The 18,602-nt window shown below is 35.8% G+C and overlaps 3 protein-coding genes across 3 annotated transcripts; 1 reads left to right on the top strand and 2 right to left on the bottom strand.

Moving 5' to 3' along the window:
- Positions 1–119: 119 nt before the first annotated feature.
- LOC108209138 (uncharacterized protein At5g49945) lies at positions 120–3,601 on the bottom strand. The gene is made up of 3 exons (XM_017379896.2): positions 2,481–3,601; positions 822–1,025; positions 120–736 (listed from the first exon to the last, which is right to left on the bottom strand). Exons 1-3 carry the CDS (start codon positions 3,531–3,533, stop codon positions 506–508), a joined length of 1,488 nt encoding a protein of 495 aa, XP_017235385.1. The 5' UTR covers positions 3,534–3,601; the 3' UTR covers positions 120–505.
- A 2,635-nt stretch (positions 3,602–6,236) lies between these two features.
- Positions 6,237–13,903, top strand: LOC108209139 (probable magnesium transporter NIPA4). Its single transcript, XM_017379897.2, has 9 exons — positions 6,237–6,739; positions 8,105–8,161; positions 9,462–9,552; positions 9,627–9,787; positions 9,999–10,126; positions 11,042–11,179; positions 12,231–12,323; positions 13,181–13,286; positions 13,537–13,903. The coding sequence occupies exons 1-9, from the start codon at positions 6,568–6,570 to the stop codon at positions 13,641–13,643; spliced, it is 1,053 nt and encodes a 350-aa protein (XP_017235386.1). The 5' UTR covers positions 6,237–6,567; the 3' UTR covers positions 13,644–13,903.
- Positions 13,904–15,743: 1,840 nt separating this feature from the next.
- Positions 15,744–17,757, bottom strand: LOC108205675 (transcription factor TCP8). Its single transcript, XM_017375685.2, has 2 exons — positions 16,094–17,757; positions 15,744–16,002 (listed from the first exon to the last, which is right to left on the bottom strand). Exon 1 carries the CDS (start codon positions 17,608–17,610, stop codon positions 16,120–16,122), a length of 1,491 nt encoding a protein of 496 aa, XP_017231174.1. The 5' UTR covers positions 17,611–17,757; the 3' UTR covers positions 15,744–16,002; positions 16,094–16,119.
- Between the last annotated feature and the right edge of the window lie 845 nt (positions 17,758–18,602).

Consider the following 18,602-nt stretch of genomic DNA (forward strand, 5'->3'; position numbering starts at 1 on the left):
TTTTTATGCCCATGTATAGATATGTTCAAAACTCATTTAATCTTGAAAAGTAAACAGGCAAAAACTCATTTACCTAGAGAGAAATGAAGATACAATATTTGATAGTAAATAAAAAAGAATTGAATAGAAATGAAATTCACCTATTTAACTCTGAATGTTCAACTGTGTGAATGTAAACATATTCCAAAACAGAACGTAGTCCACAAAAATACAGCACCTGGAAGTTTACACGGCCGATTTTGCTAAAAGCAGACTTCACAATATTACGCATCCTGGGATTTTGCTCAAATATTAGTGAAGAAGTAGCAACAGAATTTGCTAATGCCTACAAGTGGCTAGCTACATATGTTCCAACATTCTAGATTGCAGCTACTTAAACTGCATCCTCAGAATTGTCTTTGAGATTTTTTGGTCATCATGTCTACAGTACATTGTCAAATACAGTATTAAGAGACCAACTGGAAAGCAAACTAGCATGAGGAATGGCACTTGTGCTTCTTTAATTTCAGTGAGCTCGGGTCATCTTCACTTTTGGCATCGACTTCTTCAACTGGCGAGCACGCTCTTTTGCTTCTTTCTTGCGAAGAGCCTCTGCATTGAGCTTTGCCTCAGCCTCCTCCAGTATCTTTCTACGATCAGCTTTCTTTTTCTGCAACTCTTCTTGCCTAGCATATTGAAGTTCTCTATATACTTCTTGAGCAAGTTTGTTCCTTGCCACTTCTGTTTTAGAACGAGCCTGGGGTGTATATATCAACACACAAGTGGTCAGATTTCAAGTTGTTGAGTATTAATATTATATGCAATTCCAGATCGTGACTTACCTGTGAACTAAGCTTGTAACGACCAATTAGATCAATGTAATACGGCACAAGAGCCACCAATCTTGTCATGTCACCCATATGTTTGATATCAGGGATAGCAAACTTGAACATCAAAATTTTCTTATGTGAGCCTGGGTATTGATCAGAGAAATGCATTGAGATGAAGTTTCTCCCAAATTTTTCAAATGCTTTCTCACCAAAGACCTGCAGATATTGATGAGGTTACATTACTGGTACCAAACAAGACTCGAGACTGTCATAAAGATCTACCCAAACAGTCATTGCATGTGAGAGAGAATAACAAATATCTAACGGACGTGAATATCCAAGGGAGATGTCATAGATCAAGTAGATAACTTTAGTAAGAAGAGTGTGCATTTCACCAGATATATACAGTATTCTAAAAATCAGCCTAGGCGACCATAGCTGCCCTGAGTTGGGACCAGTATAGTATTATTTGTGTCAACTGTTCACTTGATAGTTACGTTGTGTTTAGCTCGGATGAATATAAATGAGATGGAATGGAATGAAATATGAACAGTAGAATGAGCAGAAAATCCAAAAAATTTGGTTCAACATCCTGCACTAGGGCTCAAACTAACCATTTTGAGAAGAAATGATCCATTCTTCATCATATACCCATTTTCTTCCCAAATACATTCATTAAAAGTCTGCACTCAACTCATTGTTTCCAAAATCTTCCCAAATGCTATCATAAAAGTATGTGGCAAATTAATCTTATATAATTAAAAAGTGTTACAATAATATTAAAACACATCCGTTGAACCCCAGTCTACCAATAAATTAGCTTGCTGCCATGGACGCCTAGTAACTTTAGGACACTGTTTATATATAGGAAGAAACCATATCATGTCTCCCCACATACATTTTTTTAAATTGGCCATGGAAGCAACAAAAATTCTTCATTGCAGGGTAGAATTTGTCTCATAAAAATTGCCAGAAAATTTTCCTCCGAGCATAATGGCATATGAGATGCCTTAACTTTTTAAGAATTAAAAAAAAAAAAAAAAAAAAAAAGACCCCAAAAGAAACAAACCTTATCCCTAATCCCTCCAACCAGACAAACAAAAGAAGTTATTTTCAGACCCCAAGGAAATGACTCGACTCACCCAGAAATGTAAAATTCTAGAAAATATGGAGGATGCAACACACTTTTGAATCTAAATTAACAGACTATCACTTCAAATCAGACAGATATAAACTAAAGTTTGATATAAAACGCTCATATGCACCTAAAACAATCCTTTGACCGGTACACAATTGTGAAATTGGATCCATGTGCAATAACTTTACTTTTCTCTGTTACAAAACATACTCCGTCCCAACCAACTCTTTACACTTTCCTTTTTTTAGATGTCATTCTCAATACTTTACATTTCAAAACTACTTAAAAGCAATAAACTTTTACAACATAAAAATTAATGTCTCCCACTATGTTTATCTTCAAATCTATCAATTAAAACATGGATTGATCCCACTATTTTACCCACTTCTCTTACTTCTTTTCCCACTATTTTATAAATTTACCTAGCCTTTGTACCCAACCCAAATGTAAACAGATGGGTGGGACAGAGAGAGTAAATGATGTTATCTAACAAAAAGAGAAAATTCAAAAGATATTTAACTACACCAGTGTACCTGCTCAAGCACAACATCCGTTATCATATCGCCCGCAACTTCCTTAGACTCGGAAACAGCTGCCAACTCCTCCACAACCCACTTCCTATTACTTGGTGGTGAAACCATATTAGCAAACCTCTGTAAATCCCTCTCCTCTTTCTGCATACTTTTAGCCGCCTTCTTCTTAGCCATAGCAAAAATCACATTATCCATCGCATCATCATTCATATAAATCTCAAAACTAATCTCATCCTTACACGGCACAACCATATTGTACAACCTAGATACCAAATCATGTCTACTCTTGAGCTCAATGGTAGCCAACAACCCCTGACAAAACCTCCGACCACTCGCGTAAAACTTGAACACATTCTGCCCTTCTTTCAACAACAAGGGTGAGTCATCGCCTTCCCCAACACCTAACAAACTAAAATTCTTCTCAAAGATCGAGTTTTTGGTGGCGAAAGTAGTGGCCCAAGCCAATGCAATATTCTCATTCTCTTTTTTTCCAGTGAAATAATTGATCAAAAACATAATTAAGAAAGCAACGCAAATAATCTCGATTGTATAATAACTTAAACCTCTTTTAACACTCTCCTTGGGTTTAACTTGCTCCTTTTCAACCTCAGTGGCAGTCTCCGTAAATTCATCAGCTTCCGAGGGCATTTGCGTCTTCTCAGGCAAGCCTTCGAACTCATCTTCATCCCAATACTCAAACGACGTCTGCAAGGGTTTAGACGCCGCCAGATCGGACGGCGGAGCTTGCGTCTCCGATTCGACTGCCGAGATCGGAGGTCCGTGATGAGATTCGTGATCGGAGAGTGAAGTCAGAGTGGTCGAAGGCGGTGGATGAGATCGTACGGGGAGATCGGAGATGGAGGATTCGATGACTTCATCGTCGTCGTCGGCGTCGAAGCCTTCGAAGTGGGCGGCGGAGACGGAGGAGAGAGAGAGGCGGTGGATGAGGAGAGAGAGGAGGGAGAGGAGGGCGATGAGGTAGAAGAGAGAGTCGCCGCCTCGAGGGACGAAGAATGAGGAGAGAGAGAGGAGAGATGAGCTTCGTTTCGCCATTGATGAGTTTTAGAGAGAGAGTGAGTGATGATTGAGTTTGTGATTTATGTTTTGGCGATGAATACAATGCGCGTCCTTTAGAAAAAATAACATAAGAGCATCTCCAACCATCTAAAGCCCTTGGCTAAAAGGTGAGTTGGCTTACTTAAAATAAAAAAATTTAACCAACAGCTCCAAAAACTCAACTCCAACCATGCTACCTGTTGTCTATAAATTTAGCCAACCTCCTATGAATGGCTAAATTTGTCGAACCTCTACAGGTCTGTAAGAAAATCTGTAGGAAGATTGTACATCATTTATTACCATATTGAACTGATATATTCTATTTTAACAATTTAAAATATTAATAACATACTATTTTTAAATTATAGCCAACCAATATAGCCAGTACCATTGAAGCAAAATGTCTTACAGGTTTAGCAAATTTTACATAATATCTTACAGGTCCAATTTAGCCAACGATTATAGCCAACGACGTTGGAGATGCTCTAATATAATTTTCTTTATAGAATTAACTTTAATAAATGAATAAAATCCTTCTTTTTGAGGAATAAATGAATAACTTCTGAATATTCTTGTGTTCCTGGAATGTAAATCAATTTGCATATATAAGTTTTGTGTTCTAATTAATATTTTCGGGATGCCGCTAATAACCAACGAATTATTATATTTTATTATATATTCAAATATATTAATATTAATTTCGATACATATTTCAACCGTTTAATTATAATTTCTATAATTATCATCCTTTTTATGATATATTCGTCTCTTTATTACTCAAATGAACAATCTTCTCTTCTTCTCATATTTAATAAAACTTTATAATAATTAATGATATACATAATTCATATTATTCATTCAATTTTATCATATATTCTATTTATAAGATATTTTAATCTTTTTATTTTATCTTGCAAAAGGATGATAGATAGAAAAAATAAAAGAAATGACTAAAAATAGATGATCATTTGTCAATTATTGATGGCAAATTTCATTTTACTTAATAAAATAGTATCGTTCTAAATTTATTAATTGTAATTTGGATTTAGGGATTGGCTCGAAGCACTTCGGGGTCGAGAGTGTTGTCCCCGTCCATGATCGCCGAATTTAATATCGATCCCGATCCATCCAGAATCTTGAATTTGAGTTTTTTCCCTCTCTGATCTTTGCGGTAATTTGGGTATTTATTATTTTTAATGAAAAAATATAATATACTTTTTAATAAAAAATAATTTACTAACTCGTAATATGCTACTAAAATGATACTCTCTCATATTTTTAACATCAAATTATATTAAAATTAATTTGGAATATAAATAAATGAAAATTTTTAGAATTATAAAATATATTATTTTACAATAATACAATAATCGATCAATAAAAGTCAAAGATTATTTTTCAAATATTATAAAGGCATCTATTTTTAATAATGTATTTAGTATAGTATATATAAATATTATATATATATATATATATATATATATATATATATATATATATATATATATATATATAATCGGGGTCGAGAATCATGGCGGGAAGAAACACACCTTCGCCATTAAGGCTTATTATCGAAAATTTCTCCCAAATTCCAGACCCGAATGAGACGGGAAGGGGATGGGGATGGGGTTGGGCTAGGTGAATGTTCATCCCTAATTTAATCAGTGTTTCAGAAATCGCTAGGCGTTCCAGGATGGTCAGGGTACTTTCGAGCGATTAATCGAGAAATCGGGGATTAATCAAAAAGATTAATTGGAGCATTTATATTTTTAAATTATTATAATTAAATGTAATTTAATAATTTTATCTATTTTTCACTACTAGTAGAGTCAAACTAGTAAACAATATAATATTATATATCAAATAAATACTTGAAACATGTAACACGAAATCAAATTTTTTTTTTTTTAAGATTGTAACACAAAATCATTGATTAAATAAATATATACCAATCAGTATCTTATAAATAATGTTAGAAATATTAAATAAAATTAGTCATTTTACCTTTTTTATAGGATATTAAGATAAGTACAAGTGAATACTTAATTTCTTCTAATATAATTATAATTTTAGATTTTATATATCAATTTTATTTTATTTTTTGTTATTGGTCGCCTGGACCGCCTAGGCGGGATGTTGATCGCTTGGGACTGATTTTTGAAATATGCCTAATTCACCGTCTAAGACCGAATCGGGGTGTTTCGGTGCCGCCTAGACAGCTATCTAGACCGATTTTTACATTACTGAATTTAATTATTATTTTCAAAGTACTAGAGCAAAGAACAACGTGCTCAGGGTTCGTCCAAAATTGGATTACCGTTGGATACTACCATAAATTTGGTATCATTATCATATCTATAAAAAATTTGTTTTAACAAAACCTTGACCAAATAAAGTAAAAGCAAAAGTAAAGTACTCCCTCTGTCCCATTTAATTGTATACGTTTCTTTTTAAATGCTCGACACGCATTTCAACGCTCTTATAAAATATAGTTCCGTAACTTATTTTTGAGATTTTCTTTTTCTGTATAAAAGTATAACATCTAAACTTTAATTCAAAAAAAGAAAATTTTAAAAATAAATTACACAACTACACTTTACAAGAGCATTAAAGTCTGTGCCGCTTCCCCGTCCCCCAATGTATACTACTCAAGGGGACGGAGGGAGTAACAAATTACCCGGAAGATACTTTGTTGTATTTATTCCGTAAAAGATTGCATACAGATATTCATAAATGTGTGTATCTTAGTAGTGGAGATTTCGTGTAATCTTGATCATGAAATAATAACACCAAGCAGTCACACAAGAGTCTTTAAACCCCACCACCACTTCTTTTCGATCTATACATATATACATTACTCCCTGCTGCAGAGATCTTAAAAATCCCATCTTTTTAATACCCATTTATCTATTTATATGTTTATATAAACCCACAATTTTTTTTAGAGATTGTGGGTTCAAGACTGTGAATTTTTAGGTCTCGAGTATACCCAGTTGAGGAATTTGTGATAAAGTTGGTTTTTTGATTAGTGATGGCCAATGAAGAGGTGATTCATCACAGCTGGAGAGATTCTTACAGAGGAATGTCATCTGACAATGTAAAGGGTTTAGTGTTAGCATTGTCTTCCAGTCTTTTTATTGGTGCTAGTTTTATTGTGAAGAAAAAGGGCTTGAAGAGAGCTGGTGCTACTGGTGTTAGAGCAGGTACTAAATTTAGGCCCTTCTGTTGATTGAATTTTGTGGGTGCAATTCAAATGTTTTGGTTTGTGCATATAGTTTAATTGATTTTTGTTTGGTTGATTTGATGTGGGTGTAATTGGTTCTTGAAATTTATTCTGAGTGTTGGTGTGTTATTGCATTTCTTGTTGCAATCCAGCTTCTGTATATAGTATCCAGCAGAAGGAAGATGATGTGATACTTGGGATTCTACTGTATGTAAATTGGAGAAATTATCAAACTAGACTATATTACCATATCAATTATCTGTCATCGGTCATCATACCAGCGTATTAGGTTTTAGATTATGTTTACTAAGGGGCTAGTAAGCCAGTTTTGTTTAATTTGAAAGCTAAAATCCTTTTATGATAAGTGCTCTTCCTCTTGTTTTTCGGCAAGCTCAACGGCTTTTCCGTCTTTAGAATACTGCGACGCTTTGATAAATTTTGCTTGCCAGATGTCTTTTTCTATTGCAGGTTCTTTTATCTCATCTTGTGTGTTCAGAAATTAATTAATAATAAGATTGAAGTTTACTACTTCTTTTTCGAGTATAGGCAGTGGAATGATATTGTTAGCTAATTTAGGATTTTGGTTCTAAACATTGGAGTTTTAGCAAACATTTTTAGTTTTCTGACTTTTATGTCTCTTATAAGGTAAACAAACAGACTAATCTCCAAAATAATACATATTCATCTAAACACGTCTATCCTAGAGACTAATCTTCACATTTTCTGGTTTAGGTCATTAGATTATGGCACTTGCGTCTTTATCTATTTCTTTATGTACCAGTCTCATGTTGAAACAACACAATTTATATTATATCTGCAGTTTTTGTTGACTACACCATCAGTTTGTCATTTATACTTATGCCGTAGCATCCGAGGCTACACGTAATCCATTACTTTCCACTGTCATTCTTTCAATGCATGTTGTACAGGGTAGGCTACAATTGGTTCAGCATGGCCCTAAATAAGAAATGAGTACGATAATAGATAATGATTGGCGTAGCTCATTTTATCTAGTTTTAGATTATGCTTAACAGAGATAAAATAAAATTTTAGTTTACTTCGCAATCGGTTTCCGAAAATGCTTTGCTGCTTGGTAGGTTACATCAAATTGAATGCTATACTTGCTGTACCGTGCTCATAATATTATGTTGTAGGGTAAATGGGTAATCAAAACTCTGCTAACCTATGGACTAGCTGTCTTTCCATATATTTTGTGTCGGCAACTTATTTCATCTCTGCATCCAAAAGTTTCCTGCCCCAAGCCCATGTTAATGGCTGCAACCCATACTTTGTGTATCAGTATATAAGTGTTTACTTAAAATATTCTAACTCTATATTTCTACAGGTGTTGGAGGATATTCATACTTATATGAGCCACTATGGTGGGTAGGCATGATAACCAGTGAGTTCTTACTCTTCCTTTTTTGTTTATAAAAAAATACATACTTTTAGTAATACGTGTATGATAGCCCAGTTTACTTGCTTGATTTGCAATAACATTATAACAATATAAATATATAATGATATTGGACAGTTAGGGTTGTTGTGCTCCGGAGCTTCGTCATAAGTGTGCATATCACATTAGTTGTGGTCTAAGATATCAATTTGAACTATTCTGAATCGCCATTATCTGTTCAGTACTGTCTACTTGAGTATACTTGTCTAGTGCTTTATGAGAAGTGTTATGAACCTTGAGACACATAAAAAATAATTGTAGGCTAGAGTAACTCCCAAAAATCACTAATTGTAGGCTAGAGTCACTACCAAAAATAAAAAATGTTTTGCATTGGTATGATTAGATCCTGTAGGCTCAATGTATGTGTATATGAAGTTAATGGGAAGAAGGGATGACTAATATCTTCAATATTAATCTGATCTTAACCTTAAAAGCACTAGTTTTAAGGGTACCCTTGAAGATACGGAATACAATTTTTGAGAAGAAATTGGAGTAATCAGTTATTGTAATTTTTAACTATTCAATGAAAGGGAAAGTGTTCACATTCTTATAGCGCTATTGCTTTGAGTTCATATATGTATAGGCGCATAAGATGCACCATTTATTATTTAGTTAAATGGAATTCGTATGGACCCCCTCTTCATAACCATTTTCTAGACAATATGAGTACGGCTCTGAAATCGGAAATCATTTTTAAGTCGAGTTACTGATTAGGGATTGTTTGGAAAATCAGAGCAATAATCAGATGTTTTATATATTTATAATATTTAACATATTAATCGTTTAGTCATATTTATTATAAAACATACCCTTCAAAAAAAAATTATTGCGAATAATTGGATTTAAAAAATCTAATCAAGGGAATGCATTGTAAGAATTAGTCTGTCGAATTAGGGATTATTTTACGAGGTATAACCTTTTTAATTATTCACATTCCTTATGTAGTATTCATAGGAAACAAATGCATTAAATTGTCTGTAGCCAAGATTTGCCTAAAAATAGAATGAGTGGGAGTGGAAACTTGTGAAGCTCTAATTTGCAGGACTATGTATATCCTATTATCTTTCTGTTTCTTTTTACTAATTATGCTTGTTATATGAATAGCCTTTTACGGGTTTTACCCACTTTATGGTTATACGAAGTTATGGAAGTTCATGTCGTCTGTCTGCTACAGTACTTGCCAGTTTCCACCTAAGTAATTCTCAATTGAAATCTAGATTTTAATTGCTATTTGCTATTGCAACAGTGATTGTTGGAGAGATTGCAAATTTTGCAGCTTATGCGTTTGCACCAGCTATTCTAGTCACTCCTCTTGGTGCTCTCAGCATTATTATCAGGCATGAATGAAACTCCTAAGTGCATTTTAGGGTCATTGTTTTGAGACTGCTAATATCATCTTGTCCTTCTGCAGTGCTGTACTTGCGCATATAATGTTGAAAGAGAAGCTGCACATTTTTGGTATTCTTGGTTGCATATTGTGTGTAGTGGGCTCAACCACCATTGTTTTGCATGCTCCTCAAGAGCGTGCAATCGAGTCTGTGAAGGAAGTGTGGGATCTTGCTACAGAGCCAGGTATCATGTTTGCTTGTTTTTGTGACTAGCTATTTATGAACTCCTAGTCATTCTACAACGAGTAATTATATACCTTACACGGTTATACCTACGTATAGATATATAGTTATATCATTAAATGTAGTCGTGTATGTATATGCTACCTTCTATGTCCTTATATGTCCAGCAGTTCAACTGAATTCAGCTGCCATTTATTTTTCACTTACTGCAGGTTTTCTCTTGTATGCATCACTGGTGATAGCAGCTGTCTTCGTACTTATTTTTCGCTTTGTGCCACAATATGGCCAGACGCATATTATGTGCTACATTGGAGTTTGTTCTCTAGTTGGTTCTCTATCAGTACGTCGTGGTATTTTTTTTAATTGTAGTTAACTAGATATGTTAGAGTTATTTGCAAATTGCACCCCTATACTTGGGACCAAACTCACTTTAGTATACATACTTTTGGAAACTGCAGTACGCATCCCCCTACTAAAATGTGCGCTGCAGTACACACCCTTTCCGTTAAAAGTTAACGCTGCCCTTAAAAATTTAAGGGCAATTATGGCATTAAAAAAAAAGAAGAAAAACCCTAACCCACTGATTATCACTTATCAGTTAATTACACACTCGATACCTACATCTACTAAACCCTGCTCAAATCTAAAACCAGTGCTCCAACCTCCATTCTCAAATCTCTCTCTATATATATCTTCATGCAGAATAAAAGATTAATTTTGAAATTAAAGAATCGGAATCAAATATTTTCATAAGAAAAACAGGATACCTGGCCTCCTGCGGAGGTAGTGACTGGGCAGAGGATTGGTGACTCGGGGGATGAAAATGCCGGTCCCAACTGACCCCTTTCTCAACCGGACCCGTTCGCTGACACCACCGCTGCCATCTCCAGCCTCCTTCACATCCTTCTGCCTCCAGTAGTATTTCTTACCATGCTATTCAGAACACAAAGAATATACTATTAGGGCAGATATACTGATATATATGGGGAAGAAGACTGTTGAAACACGATTTTCCCGATTTACCCCAACTTAATTAACGGTAACGTGAAAATTTAATGGAACTGGGCGGAAAGGGTGTGTACTGCATCGCGCATTTTAGTAAGGCGATGCGTACTGCAGTTTCGGAAAGTATGTGTACTAAAGTGAGTTTGGTCCCAAGTGTAGGGGTGCAATTTGCAAATAACTCTATATGTTATCATATGTTTTATCTACAGGGCGAAGTAAATTACACTGCTTATATTGCATTATTTAACAGGTCATGAGTGTCAAAGCAATTGGAATTGCTTTAAAGCTAACATTATCGGGAATGAATCAGCTAATTTATCCCCAAACATGGGCCTTTACAACGGTGGTTATCCTTTGCGTGCTCACTCAAATGAATTATTTAAACAAGGTATATAATTCGACTGAAAGTTGTTTTTTCTTATCTTCTTCGGTTTCTTGATTGGTATTTGTCAACAGGATAAAATTGATTTTACATAATGAATGATAAGCTTTTGTGTCTTTTTACTTGGTCCAATAAACACATTGGTCTTTCTATAGATGTGAGAACTATTTTGTTGTGGAAAGACAAACACGAGCAATAAATATAGTCAGTGAAACATAGATATTACACTCGGATATCCTTACTTGACAGTTGACACCATCATTTAAACATGTTGAAATGACAGAAATATTAAGCTTCTGGTAACAATAAACAGGAGTTTTTTTTACAAGTCTCGTAGTTGTAAAAGGCCGTGGTTGGTGTTGTGGTCAAGTTTGTGATTGCTAAGCGGTAGGTTACAAGTTTTTAAGCTCTAAAAACAGTCTCCTTATGGAAAATAAGGGTAAAATTGTGTCCATTGGGGCCTAGCTGATGCGGGATCTTGTGTACTGGGCTCTACTGATATTTTAGTATGAGTCTATTAGTTATAATTAAATCCACAAACGACTATACCCTGCTGATGCCGGATCTGTGAGCATTGAGTACTCTTTTTTTTTCAGAATCAAATAACTGGATTCATATGTGCAAGTGTAGTAGTTGATATCTGTTATCTAATTATCTTTGTTGATCACGGTAGGAGCCCCTTCAGATCTGCATTCTTTTATTTGAGAAAATTTTTACTTGCTAAATCTAGAGCAATTGTAGATTGACTATTGCAATAAATGCATGTGACACTGTTTCTAACTTTAGCAGTTAAGAATATCTTACTCTTGACGAAGGTATTTCTGCTTCCATGGTTCAAGTATGTTTTTGGCCTAATTTTACAGATCTCTTAAAGACCTTTTCGTGTTGTGTTATTAAATATCAACTGTAGGACCCTACAAGTCTATTTGATTTTGTTAGTATTGTGATGATGATTTATGCTACTTAGATATGAGGATGTGTTTTTACATAATCTAAATTGGTGCACGTCATTTTTCAACTGCATAACATTTTATTCATGATCGAACCTTGAATGCAGGCCCTTGACACATTCAATACAGCTGTTGTTTCCCCGATATACTACGTTATGTTTACTTCACTAACTATTTTGGCAAGCGTGATAATGTTCAAGGTACTATCGATCAGAAGCACAATCATGGTTGAGTACTATTTTTAATCTTATCATGCTACATGTATGGTCATCTGCATAGTTGTTTTGTAGAATTCTTTTTATAATGTAAAATTACTGCTAAAAGTGACTTCAGTTGCTTGTCTGTGCTATGCAAGTCATATTGCTTCCCCGTATATTTACTATGCTGCATATTTGCCTCAGATAAGAAAATGACCGGTTCTTTAGAAATTCAATAGTTTTTAATGACATCTTAGCTTCCCCCTTTTCCCAAGGTTTTTTTGTGTCATATAGCCACATGCATAGATTTTATTTGAATAATTCATAATTCATAATTCATAATTCAAATAACAAATTTTTTATATTAGGTTATTAGTTTAAATGAAGAGCTGCTTGTAAAAAATTATATAATTTACTCCTGATAATATGCATATATATGCATGCGAATTGAGAAATATACCATAAAAATATTTAAAAATTCAGTACGAGTAGTTATTGCCTAATAGGAACAATTTTATATATTGTTTTTAGGACCTTTCATGTTTTTGTTTTTAGGACTTTCCATGTTTGCTCATGCACATTTGTTTTAGAAGATATGGTGGAAGCTTTGGCAATGTCACGAAGTGACTGGAGTATGACTGTGATGGCATGTATGAATGCCATAATATAAACAAATCCATTTCATTTTTTATCACACACGCTATAAGAAGGGAGGCATCTTTAATGTACCACAGTAATCTGATAAATCATTTCTACCTTTTAAGTGTTATATGTTAATCATTTTGTGTGTGTGAATTTTATTGTTGACCTTTCGAACTTTAAAATATCATCTTTGCTTTATTTATCTGTTGGTAAAACAGGATTGGGATAGACAGAGCCCTACCCAGATTGTCACAGAGATGTGCGGGTTTGTGACAATCCTTTCCGGAACATTTTTGCTGCACAGAACAAAGGACATGACTGATGGTATGGGTTTTTTGTATTTTTTTTCACTTGTGCAGCACATTAATTCATATTTGTTCTGCTAAAATGAAAACATAATCTTGATTAGTTTTGATAAATAGCTCTGGGTTACTAGTGAAAACAAATTATTGTAACAGGCTTTTAGTTGTGGTTCTAATTGAATTGTTTATTTAATTATTAGTATATAATGAACCTGAGTGGCATCAATTCAACTTTCTGTATACTGAGGCATTCTCCAAATGTTGCAACACAGGCCCAGCACCTTTGCCGGTGCGTCTTCCGAAGTACACCGAAGAAGATGGTTTCAGTCAGGAAGGTATTCCTCTTAGGCGGCAAGAAACAACATCGAGATCAACATGATGATTTTAGGTGATTGCATGTACACAAGAAAATACCATACAGGCATCAGAACCGCATCCTTAGTAGAGCTTTCTGGAATGCACAAACAGGGAATTCTTTTTGTATTATTAACCCTTTGCTCTTGTCTTTGAGAAAGGGCTAGGAGCAGGTTTTCACAATGAGATTGTAACATTGCAAGTAGTTTTCTTCGTAGAAAGGAGAACGGCCAATGTAAAACTGGAAGGATGTTGATTATACAAAATGTCTGATCATTCTTGGCAGTTTGAGATTGAAAAGTACTAGTACATACCAACAAGCCAAGGTTTTTATGAGCAGGCTTGTTTGGAACATGGCAAATCCCCTAGCTAGGGATTGTGCTGTGATTCAGAGTGTTTTTCACCTAAAATCGAACCGAAGACCATATTTCACGTCCAACTTGGTTTTGGTTCGGTTTTTTGCTCACCCCTATGTTAGAGCATATGTTAGAGCATAGCGATAATCTCAAATATTTTCTTAATTTAAACAAAATATTTCCCACGTCCAATTGTGTTTCTCAGTCTTTGAAATAAATATTTGCCACTAAATTACCCTCTTAAAATATAAATAAATTCACCTGCAGCAGGAATCTCCTAACCCAATCATTTCTTCCGGAAAAGAAGTTGATGCCCGGTTTTTTAATTCAATACTTTCGATAAAGTTATTATTTATTCTCAACTGGAGCATAAAAATCCTGAAATTATGGATCGGTGGAACTGCCACACGTCCAACCAAAATACGAACTTGATATCACATCCAATAGTATCTATCATGAAAGATAACGTAAGCCCCTCAGACTTAAATTGATTAAAAAAATAATTTTTAAAATTTCATGTTGCAAACTTGATGCTAAGCTTTGGACTGCGACTCTTTGTAAAATGTAGAAATAATTAGGCTAATCCATGCCCTTAATATAGCCCATGATAAGCTAGTTTTGTCCATTTCATTGTGTCAGATTAGAAGTATAATTAGTATGCTGTTGCATCAAAATTAAGTTGATTTGAGGGCTTGACTGTGACAACGTATTCTAATCTATACTGTATATTTTATGATTTGACAATAAGTGATGTGCACAAATCACAATATACAAGGCATTTCAACCAGCATTTTTAACAAGGTTGTCAATTTTCAAGCAATTTTATTATTTGGATAAGAAAAACAAGGATCAGATGCTTCTCAAGAGAGTATAAAATTTTCAACTTCATAAAAAATCAAAAAATATTTAATACTCTCTCCGTCCCCGTAGGTTCTTTATAGGGGGTGGAGGATATCGAAGACGGAGAGATCGACATATATTTTAAAATTTCTATAAAATATAGTTTCATAATTAATTTAATTTTATTTTTATAAAATAAAAAATTATAAAAAAAATTATGAAACCATGTTTTATAAGAACGTGAAAAAATGAGAGCGACGGAGAGTATATGTTTATTAATCATTATATACTAATTCCTTTCCTTTGTCAAAGATTAAAAAAAGGATTCATGAGTCCACAGGTGTGCCCAAATAGGTTAGGCAATCTTGGAGGGGGTCTGGTGAGGAACAAAACTTGGCTGAGTGAAGAAAAGTATAAATGGTAAAAATTGAGGGGACCATTCTAACAAGACACAATAAATGTAATGAAAATGATTATTTAGTGAAAATGAGGTAGTCATCTGAATTGACTGTACAAGTCAATAACAAATGTCAGTATCAGTTGGTGTGTGTATGTGAATGCAGTAGTACATTGCAGAAACATGTGGATCAAGAAATTAGCAACAGTGTTGAGTCAACTCAGCCAACTCACTGAGTCATTGACATGTTTAACACTTCTGGTTTCCAAGATCATTGCTTTTCTAAACTTTAAGCAGACCCACATGATTATAATTCACAAAAAAGTCACCAATGGTGAGCAAAAAGTAAAAAATAATACTAAAAGGAATACAAAGGTCTTTTTCTTGATCAAATTTTCCATGTGAATAGAAAAAAAGGCAAGATTTTATATGCCACAATGTGCAAAAAGGAGAGATCAAATCTTGGTGATTATTAGTGCATAAACTTAGTTATTATTCTCTGATTTTCTTAATCTCCTGCTTTTCATACAGGTAAATCAAGTAAATTATATTAGCAAGCACAAGCCAATAATAAACCTCCTATACAATCTCCTCTTTTTACTGCTACTGCTGTCTCTTAAATTTGGACCAAACTAACAATTAAATTACAACTCAAAATCTCCACAAAATCAAATAAAAAATAAAGATAATAGTGACAAGCAAATACATATAAATTGACAACTAAATTGGCACTCACTCCATTTCTCTCAAGATTTACCTCCAAAAGTTGAACAAGATTCACAAACCCAAACCTGCCACAATGTAGATTAAACATATTAATTTTACAAAAATAATGATTAGATGCCTAATTAAGACATAAATGTAAGTTTAGTAATCACTAACCAACACAGAGCTGAAAGCATTATGGACTAAGAGCTGTTGGGGTCCTCATCTCCACTGTCATCAGCTTGAGAGTGCTGATGTTGTTGTTGTTGCTGGTGTTGTTGCTGCTGTTGTTGATGATGCATTGGGTGATTTTGGTCCAAGTTCATATTAAACCCGCCTCTCGGATAAGCATTCAGAGCAGCCATCATCCCCAAATTTGTGTCATTCATTCCTAATCCGAGATGCTGAGATGGCTGTTGTTGTTGTTGCTGTTGTTGCATCAACATTGAGCCGAGTTGCAAAGGATTAGCCCGTCCGCCTTGAAATTCAATGTTACCCGGAACATTGAACCTGGGCATAAAATTCAACGGTGCTTGGATAGTACTGGGTTGTGGCGTAGCAAAAGGCCACATCTGAGGTTGATCAGACTGAGCACCGCCTCCCGTAGCAGTTGCTACGCCACTGCCAGCACTAGCAGTGAAAGGTAACATCCAGAACGTGTTACCACTTCCACTGCTAGCTGCTGGAGCTACTGCCCACATAGCAGTAGCTGGCACCATATTCGCCGTATGGTGCCTAGAAGACCCGGCTTCTTGTTGCTTAGGCAAACCCTTGAAATGCTTATTAGACGGTGAACTCGATTCACCGTCTACCTCTCCTCCTTGTCCTTGTTGTTGCTGGCCTTCTTCCTTGAACAAGTCTTCTCGGAATCGTTTTCGTAAGTAGTCATCATTTCCGGCTTCATTATCAGCAGATTCCGCGGCAACTGAAATCCCAGCCATTTGATCAGGAGTTAGAATATGAGGAGTCTGGTGATGGGGATGATGAAAGCCGAGCATGTGAGAGAAGCCTTCTTCGTAAGGATGATGAGTGAGAGCCAAAGCGCCGTGGAAGGTGTGAGGGGCGGATTTGGACGGCGGCGCGGAGAGTGTGGACCCACTGGACCTCAGAGAAACGTTGAGAGTGGAGAAATTCGCCGGGATTGTGCCGGTTCCGGTGGCGGCGATGATGGCGGGCTCAGCTTGCTGGAGCAGCCACTCGATTGTTTCGCCGTCGGATTTATGGCCCAGTTCTCTTGTGAGCTGAAACACTCTGGCGGCGCAGGTGGCCGGCATTCGGATACGCCGCCCCCGGCCGTCGACTTTGGTGTGGCGGTCCTTGGTGGATCTTTTGGCCACGGTGGTGGGCTTTTTGGAAGTGTCGGTGATGGCGTCGGATCTTGTGGTGGAGATGGCGAGCGAAGCGTCGATAGTTAGTGGCTGCGCGGTGGGAGTCGACGTGGACGCGCCGGCGCCGGCGCCGGCAGAAGAAGAAGGAGTGTGTGGATGTGGGGTTGGAGTTTGAGTTTGGTTTGGTGGGGTTTGTTCATTAGGCTGTATAGAGGTGGGGTCCATGTTGAAAGACGAAGATCTATTGTCATATTGACTATGGTGGTGCTGCTGGTGGTGTTGCGCGGCGGCGTTGGAGGAGGTGGCGGTGGTTTGGTTTTTGTTGTTGGTTTGGGAATCAGTGAGGTCCATTGTTTGATATTTCATGGTGAGTGTTATCTAGAGAGAGAGAGTGGGGTGGGTTTTTGTGGGGTGGGGAGTGGGGTGGGGGGTGGGGGTGGTTCAATTTTGAAACTTTTGGTTTCTATTTTGTATGCTTATAGTTTTGCCTCATCATTGATATTGATTTTCATCAACCCCATCTCTCAAATTTTATCTGATTTCTTGAATTTTTGGCTTATTTTAGTGAGAGGAGCTAGAGAGAGAATTTAGGAGAAGCCCTTTTCAAGTTCTTGCATGATAATGGACCTACTTTGAGACCATGAGTGTTTTTGTGGGTGCTGCTAATTGACTTGTGTTTCTTTGCTTTCTCTATTGCTGCACAGCACACATAGCAGGAGACTAGAGCTTCACAGATCGACAAGTCGGCACAACTCGACTCGTTATATTTGCACAACGACTTGATTTATAATTCATTCTCATTCGTCAATTGTATCTTGATACAATTCATTATTCGTAGTCGGTTGCAACATTTAAAAGGATAAATATGGAAGAGGATATGCATTAGATTTGGAAATCTGGTCAAAAATGTGAGAAGTGATGATAGTATGTGAAAGAAGCAAAGTTTACAATGGGAAAGAGAAACAAAGGGAAAGAGAGTTTAGGTGGTGGTTTTGAATAGAAACACAAGGTTGTGTTTCATCACAAAGCATAAATTAAGTAGAAATGGTCATCTAGTGAGGCCAAAAACGGTGTCTTTTTCCTCTACAAGAGACCACCCCCATGTCACAACATGATATCCATCAGGGATTCTCCGAGCCTTATCTCAACAACAATTCAAACTTCACAGCTAGAGGATGACCACATTGCTCAATGCTAACATATGCATTATTTCCACATATAATGTATGTAATTTTGTTTGTTTGGATGCTCTACGGTTGCGGTTCAGAAACTGCAGAGCAATGGCACTTGTTACAACCATGCACCCCAACCACCTTCGTCGTTCTTTCTCATTTCCTTACAGATTTTTTTACATTATT

This window comes from Daucus carota, chromosome 2 (assembly GCF_001625215.2).
Source record: "Daucus carota subsp. sativus chromosome 2, DH1 v3.0, whole genome shotgun sequence".
Taxonomy (NCBI): Eukaryota; Viridiplantae; Streptophyta; class Magnoliopsida; order Apiales; family Apiaceae; genus Daucus; species Daucus carota.